Below are 8,247 nucleotides of genomic sequence, written 5' to 3'. Positions count from 1 at the left end.
GTTATGCGTTATTTGTTCATTATTTATGCGTTATCAATCATAGCAATTAAACCTATTAATAAGCTGAAAGAGCGGCATACATTCGGCAGTAATTGGTCAGTCATTTGAAAAAAAAAATCTTTAAAATACAACGTGATAAATCTTTTTGTTGTTGTTTTTTCCGACAGTGTCATAAAGGAGCACCAAAAGAAATACACTTTATGTCAAAGTATAGATTTATAGTCGAATCCTTTAAACATATTTATATCATCCATCAAGCCATCATATTGCAAGAGGTCACCAAATGAGGTGTGTATTTTTTTTTTTTTTTTAATACGTGTCTCTTTTCTTTTTTTCTTTTCTTTTTTTTCCCTACAATCACGAAAGTTGTTCAGGTTTTTGTTGTTGTTTGTTTGTCTGTTTTTTCCACAAAGAATACATTTCTGTTGATTCTCGTTGGCAGAAAACAAATTAGACAAGCATGGATGCATTCTGTGTTCAGCACCCAACATGTCGAGGTAATTTTTCTTCTTCTGGCTCAGAATAAGTTCAAGGGAACGAAAGTCGCTGCTGAGGTGAAGCAACAAAAACTGCATGCTCAGGTAGGCGTAACATCCTGAAATGCTAAGACCGATACTCTCTATGACCAATTAGCGTTCAAGTGTAAAGTCGAGAGCTGCCTGATAAAGAGACAATTTTCTCTGCTTCCATGGAGTCAGTCAGTGCAGTGGTCTGCTGATGAGACGTGAATGCTAAGGGCAGGGGGTGGCTGGGGGAGGAAGGGAGGGGTGGGGGGGGGGGCGAGGGAGCGGCTGGAAGTGTGAAAGGATGGAGGGGGGCGGTGGGGAGGGGGGTGGTCTCCACAGGCCTCACGCGCCAAGTATTCCCACGTCTTAAGAACTCCCTGTAATGACACAATTAGTGAAACTACAACAATCCTTGAATCTGTGCTGTGTCCAATAGTGTTTCACCCCCACCCCCACACCCCCGCCCCTAACCCCTCCCCTCCCCACCCCTTTCTCTCCATCCCTAGCTTCCGGCCCCACCTTTATTTTCTGCATCAAGATGCGTGTGACGGGCGCAATAGCCGAGTGGTTAAAGCGTTGGACTTTCAATCTGATGGTCCCGGGTTCGAATCTCGATAACAGCGCCTGTTGGGTAAAGGGTGGAGATTTTTCCGATCTCCTAGCTCAACATGTGCGCAGACCTGCTAGCGCCACCAGGCGCCGTTACCAAGATTCGAACCCGGGACCATCAGATTCAGAGTCAGTCCAACGTACCGAACAAGTTTCCGAATCTCTGCCGCACTGATTCCCACGAGTCTTACACGGCTACTAAGTGATACTGTTGTTACCAACGAGTCCAGTCCGAGTATGTGATGATAAGTGTGAGATCGCTGTCACTTCCACCACAGCAGTGCCACACTGCTGCTCGTTCTTTTTCCCCCGAGCCTTTCATCAACACTCCACCACCAGCACCACTGCCGCCACCATTACTGCCACCACCACCATTGCCACCACCATCACTGCCACCACCATCACAACCCATTCTACCATTCATAATCTTTCGTCAGACCGTCAGTTTTGCTTCAAATGTCGACAGGGCGCAATAGCCGAGAGCAATCTGAGGGTCCAGGGTTCGAATCCCAGGCAAAGGCGCCTGGTGGGTAAAGGGTGGAGATTTTTCCGATCTCCCAGGTCAACATATGTGCAGACCTGCTGGTGCCTGAACCCCCTTCGTGTGTATACGCAAGCAGAAGATCAAATACGCACGTTAAAGATCCTGTAATCCATGTCAGCAGTTCGGTGGGTTATGGAAAACAAGAACATAACCAACATGCACACCCTCGAAAACGGAGTATGGCTGCCTACATCAGGGGGGTGGGGGGGGGGTGAAAACGGTCATACACGTAAAAGCCGGTTCGTGTACATACGAGTGAACGTGGGAGTTGCAGCCCACGAACGAAGAAGAAGAAGCAGCTTCAGATTTCATTCTCCGGATTCGACGATAGGCCTGTTAAAGTTTCCTTTTTTTTCTTCTTCTTTTTTTTGGGCGTGTGTTCCGCATCCGCCTTATTTCATGAAGACATCAAAATTTCTTCTTTTGAAAAAAATATTTTTTTACACTACTCAGTCTGTAAGCCAACTGTTTAAGCTCAGAAATAAACATCGCCGTCTCATGTCTGACAGGACCACCCACAGAAAAAAAAAAACCCAGAACTTATATTTGCTGGCTTAGTAATTTCCTGAGGTTGGTTCTTTTCATGGTTGATATTATGTTAAAAGCGGCCTGGCCCTCCCCTCATCCCCCTCCCACCTCCCCTACCCCATCCACCTCCCCTCCCCAACATACACCCCCCCCCCACTCCCCCATCCTTCAGCTGAAATGAATTATCACCTCCCACTCCAGTGCAATTCTTCTTCATCTGATTACTGCACAGTCTGACGACAACACGGCAGTACAACTCTTTCAGGTTGAGGGAGCCGTCTGTCTGTCTGTCTGTCTGTCTGTCTTCATCAGTCAGGTCTCAACTCCACGCTGTAACACTTCGAGGTCAAAGATTGTACCAGTCTTCAAGGATGTCATGATCACTGAAGCAAGTATAGTGCAGTGGCTTCTAATGGTATTTTTAGATCTCCTGAACGTAGTATGAACCCGGAAAATTACTTCAGCATTTTTTTTTTCTGAATTTAAAGAGAATTCACCCTTGCCTGATTGTTTTTACACTGCCAAAGACAGTCGATTTTTTTTTTTTTTTCGATAGGAAAAATAAATAAAACTGCATGCAGGAAAAAAAAAATACAAAAAAAATGAGTGGCGCTGTAGTGTAGCGACGCACACTCCCTGGGGAGAGCAGCCTGAATTTCACACAGAGAAATCTGCTGTGACAAAAAGAGAAACACAGTACAATACAATACAAAGACAGGCAACACACGTGTTTTCTTTGTACAAAACAAAGAAGAAAAAAAGAAAATAGAAATCTAGAAAGAAAGAAAAATCATGCGCGTGTTTTTGATTTTTTTTTTTTTTTTTTTTTTTTTTTAAAGAAAAATCTATCTCATGGTTAAGTTGTCAAAGTGTTGCTGCTTTCTTTACATGAATAAAATGCCTCGAGGTTGGGTTAGCTTTATGATATGATGCACAGATACAGGTATATCAAGGTCCTTTTACATGTTCAAACCTGAAAAATTACAAAACATGTACTTTGATTTATTTTTACACTGCAGCCACAGAAACAACACACGCAGGTACACAGAGGCACATACACCGATAGGGACAGAGATACAGGCACCAACACACACACACCAACACACACACACACACACACACACACACACACACACACACACACACACCAAGAACCACACACACACACACACACACACACACACACAACACATCCACAATCCCACACACCAAAACACACACACACACACACACACACAACACGCCCACACTCCCACACACCAAAACACACACACACACACACACCACACACACACACACACACACAACACGCCCACACTCCCACACACCAAAACACACACACACACACACACACACACACACACCTCCTCACTCCCTCTCCCAACCCCACCTTCTCCATCTCCAGCCCCCCACCCCCACGCCCACCCCCCACCACCACCACCAACCCACATGAATTACCCAGCCCCTCTCACCTACCTTACACATCTGCGTTTCCCGGTCGAAGTCGTACTCCAGTGTCTTGTCGGAGATGGGGGTGGAGACCCCCATGAGACGCTCCACCTCGATGGGCACGTTCCTGGTGATCACCTGCAGCTGCACGAAGCTGACCTCCACGAACAGCGTGAAGGGAATCAGCAGCGTGTCCGAGAAGGAGTCGTAACGGATCTGGATCGACAGAGAGAAAGAGATACAATCATGATAGTGGAGGCCATAGTGGAGTGATGGCCTGGAGGTAACGCGTCCGCCTTCGGGAAGCGAGATAATCTGAGGGCGCTGGTTCCAATCCCACAGTCGCCAGTATTAATTTTTCTCCCCCCTCCACTAGACCTTGAATGGTGGTCTGGACGCCAGTCATTCGGATGAGACGATAAACTGATGTCATTTAGCGCGGCACGTAAAAGAACCCGTGGCAACAAAAGGGTTGTCCCTGGCAAAATTCTGTAAGGAAATCCACTTCGATGGGAAAACGAATAGAATTGCAAGCAGAAAAAAAAATACAAATAAAAGGGTGGCGCTCTCAGTGTAGCGACGCGCTCTCTGTGGGGAGAGCAGTCCGAACTGTACACAGAGAAATCTGTTGTGACAAAAAGAGAAATACAATACAAAATACAATGCGATATTAACCAGCCCGTTAACCCCATAGGAAAACATCGTGGCCCAGCGCCTTCCCAAAGCTCTTCTAAAGGGCGTATTTAAATGGTTAATAGACAAAGCAGCTGATATGATATGCCATGTATTACTAGTGGTGCAAAAAAGGAATGGGGTAATATGCCAATAATATTTAGTCACCAAACGATCTGTGTTGACGGGGTTATGCATGAACGGAGGAAACAAACATGGGTCGTATAATTTTAAAAGAATTTTTGTTTTTAAAGAAAAGAAAAGGCGGCAATACAAGGGCATCCAGGAGTCATGACCTGGGTGCGGCCCGGCCCCCTTAGAGTGTAAGGAGTTAAAGGCCCAGAAACACTTGACTGAGGGGGGCTTCTTCTCTGAAGACCTTGTACTGTCCAGCTCTCCCTAGAGTTTGTTATCACTGCATTTGCATGAAGAATCTGCTACCAGTAAATCGTTTGAAATAACAATAATAAAAAAAAATTAGATAGATCACGAATAAATAAATCATATAAAAAAAAGATATACTGGAAAAAGTCAAAGAACGCATGAGAAAGATAAAGAAAGAGGAGGGAGCACAGAGAGAGAGAGAGAGAGAGAGAGAGAGAGAGAGAGAGAGAGAGAGAGAGAGAGAGAAAGCAGACACTAGAATCAAAAAGATTATGATATAAAACAAAAACAGAGAAAGAAGGCTGATGAAGATGAAGGAAGATTAAGAGGAAGAGACAGACAGAGTGAGACAGAGACAGCAACAGACACAACAGCAACAGATTCAAACACAGACAGACAGACGAGGACAGTCACACACACACACACACACACACACACACACACACACACACACACACACACACACACTCACTCTCTCTCGCTCTCTCCCTCTCTCCCTCTCTCTCCCTCCATCTCTCTCTCCATATCTCTCCCCCTTCATTTCTCTCTCCCTCTCTCCCCATCCATGCATCTCTGTCTCTCTCCCTCCCCCTTTCTGTATCTCTCTCTCCATCCTCTCTCTCTCTCTCTCTCTCTCTCTCCCTCTCTCCCCATCCATGCATCTCTGTCTCTCTCCCTCCCCCTTTCTGTATCTCTCTCTCCATCCTCTCTCTCTCTCCATCCTCTCTCTCTCTCTCTCTCTCTCTCTCTCTCTCTCCTCTCTCTCTCTCTCCCTCCATATCTCTCTCTCTCTCCCTCCATCTCTCTCTCTCTCTCCATCCTCTCTCTCTCCCTCTCTCCCCATCCATGCATCTCTGTCCCTCCCCCTCTCTCTCTCTCTCTCTCTCTCTCCCTCTTCTCCCCATCCATGCATCTCTCTGTCACTCCCCCCTCTCTCTCTCTCTCTCTCTCTCTCTCTCTCCTCTCTCCCCATCCCATGCATCTCTGGTCTCTCCCTCCCCCTTTCTGTATCTCTCTCTCTCTCTCTCTCTCTCTCTTCTCTCTCTCTCCCTCTCCTCCCAATCCATGCATCTCTGTCCCTCCCCTCTCTCCTCTCTCTCCTCTCCCTCTCTCTCTCTCTCTCCCCATCCCTGCATCTCTGTCTCTCCCCTCCCCCTTTTCTGTCTCTCACTCTCTCTCATCTCTCTCTTCTCCTCCCTCTCTCCCCCTCCATGCATCTCTATCTCTCTCCCTCCCCCTTTCTGTATCTCTCTCTCCATCCTCTCTCTCTCTCTCTCTCTCTCTCTCTCTCTCTCTCTCTCTCTCTCCCTCCATCTCTCTCTCTCTCTCTCCCTCTCTCTCTCTCCAGAAACAACCCAATCATTCCCTCAATTCTCAGCTCTCCCTCCCCCCCACCCCCCTCTCCCCACCTGCAGCTGGATGCGGTCATTGGGAGGGTGACGTGAGCCGAAGTGGGAGTAGGCCACCTCGCGGGGCCCGAACTCGCAGGGGAAGGAGGTGGGCATCAGCCGGCCGGGCCGCTGGGCCAGGGGGTCATTGTCCAGCACCATCACCACGCACCTGTCGCCAGGAGCCACCCGGATCTTCAGGTCCTCCCGCGTCAGGTACACGGACCTGCCCAGCGGCACCTGGATACCCGGGTTGGACACCAGAATGTTCCTCGCGTCCAGGAGACGCTGAGCGAAGGCCACGGGCGTCACAGCCGCCAGACACGCCGTCATCACAAACATCACCATCATGATCGTCATCGATGACGATAACGACTTCCCCGCCACGCGACAGCGCCGGCAACACGAGGGTGGAATCGATGGTTGAGGGTGCTGTGAAGAGGTGGAGGAGGAGGAGGAGGAGGAGTTCATGATTCTTTTCTTCTCCACCTGCGCGGTTTCAGTCCGCCTCGTAAGGGTTCCGTCGTGGTAGTTGAGGTATCCCATACCGCCCCCCACACTGAAGGTATCCCCCCAAAAAGAAACCACTACCCGCACAGTTCCCCAAGCATAGACGTACGTAGTACTACACCTACTTCAGACTCCAAACCAGTAGATCCCAAACAAGAAACGTATGTATGTACGGAACCGGCATGCAAGCACAGCAACGGCTCGCTCGCTCAGGCACTCTCTCCGTAGTTGTGGTGGTGGAAACCACACGCACGACTCTCAACGAAGTTCCGACCGTGTAGTGGTCTGTGGGCCCTGTTCGTCGGCACAAACTCTCTCTCTCTCACACACTGCTGCTGTTGGCTACGGCGTCGTGATTTGCCCACAAGCTAAGAAGATCTCTCTCTCTCTCTCTCTCTCTCTCTCTTCCCCCCTCCTCTCTCTCACTGCACCAACCAACGAGCGTCAAGCGCGGCGTGCTGAATCGTGAGGGGGGAAGCACTGGCGGTTTTTGTTTTTTTTTGTTGTTGTTGTGACTGACGTTGTTAGGATCTGTTTGAGTGCCAGAACTCCACCCACCTTTCTTCCTTCCTCGTCAATCAGTTCTCTTTCAGTCTCACTCTCTGTCTCTCTGTCTCTCTGTATGTCTGTCTGTCTCTGTCTCTCTCTTTGTAACTTCTACTCTTCTCTCTCTCTCCCTCTCTCTCTCTCTCTCTCCCTCTCTCTCTCTCCCTCCCTCCGGCTTCTCTCTCTCTCTGTAACTCTCTTCTCTTCTTTCCCTCCGTCTCTGTCTCTCTCTCTCCTTCCCTCTCCCTCTCTCTCTCTCTCTGTAACTCTCTACTCTTCTCTCCCTCCGTCTCTGTCTCTGTCTCTCCTTCCCTCTCCCTCTCTGTGTAACTATCTACTGTTCTCTCCCTCCGTCTCTGTCTCTGTCTCTCTCTCTCCTTCCCTCTCCCTCCCTCTCTCTCTCTGTAACTCTCTACTCTTCTCTCCCTCCGCCTCTGTCTCTGTCTCTCTCTCTCTCCTTCCCTCTCTCTCTCTGTAACTCTCTACTCTTCTATGCTTCCGTCTCTCTCTCTCTCTGTGTCTGTCTCTGTCTCTCTCTGTCTGTCTCTCTCTCTCTCTCTCTCTCTCTGTGTAACTCTCTGCTCTTCTCTCCGTCCGTCTCTGTCTCTGTCTCTCTCTTTCTGTAACTCTCTACTCTTCTCTCCCTCTGTGTGTGTGTGTGTGTGTGTGTGTGTGTGTGTGTGTGTGTGTGTGTGTAACTCTCTACTCTTCTCTCCCTCTATCTCTCTCTTTAAACCATGTAGATCAACCACTTCACCCAGTCTTTCTTTTGGGGTGTAGGAAGGCAGGGAAGGGACGTGCTATCGACAGTGTGTGTGTGTGTGTGTCAGTGTGTGTGTATGTGTGTGTGTGTGTGTTTTTGTGTGTGTGTTTGCGTGTGTGTGTGTGTATGTTTGTGTGTGTGTGTTTGCGTGTGTGTGTTTGTGAGAGAGAGAGAGAGAGAGAGAAAGATACAGAGAAAAGGGGGTGGTTGTGCATTATTGCAATAAGATAGTCAACCTTGTCATTACTGTGTTTCATTTTATTATTCTATCATTATTCTGTTCTATTTTTCCATGAGATAAACGATAAACTATTTCACATGCTCTGTGTGTGTGTGTGTGTGTGTGTG

General features: G+C 48.2%; 1 protein-coding gene across 1 annotated transcript in view; it reads right to left on the bottom strand.

Moving 5' to 3' along the window:
• The window catches only part of LOC143283963 (extracellular matrix protein 3-like), a 290,875-nt gene extending 283,955 nt beyond the window's left edge, over positions 1-6,920 (bottom strand). Inside the window, 2 exon segments of the mRNA XM_076590437.1 lie at positions 3,664-3,852; positions 6,102-6,920. Of these exon segments, the coding sequence (XP_076446552.1) occupies positions 3,664-3,852; positions 6,102-6,626 (714 nt within the window). The 5' untranslated portion in view covers positions 6,627-6,920.
• Between the last annotated feature and the right edge of the window lie 1,327 nt (positions 6,921-8,247).

This window comes from Babylonia areolata, chromosome 7 (assembly GCF_041734735.1).
Source record: "Babylonia areolata isolate BAREFJ2019XMU chromosome 7, ASM4173473v1, whole genome shotgun sequence".
Classification (NCBI taxonomy): Eukaryota; Metazoa; Mollusca; class Gastropoda; order Neogastropoda; family Buccinidae; genus Babylonia; species Babylonia areolata.
Note: the sequence above shows the minus strand (reverse complement) of the source record. Positions and strands in the feature narration are given on the sequence as shown.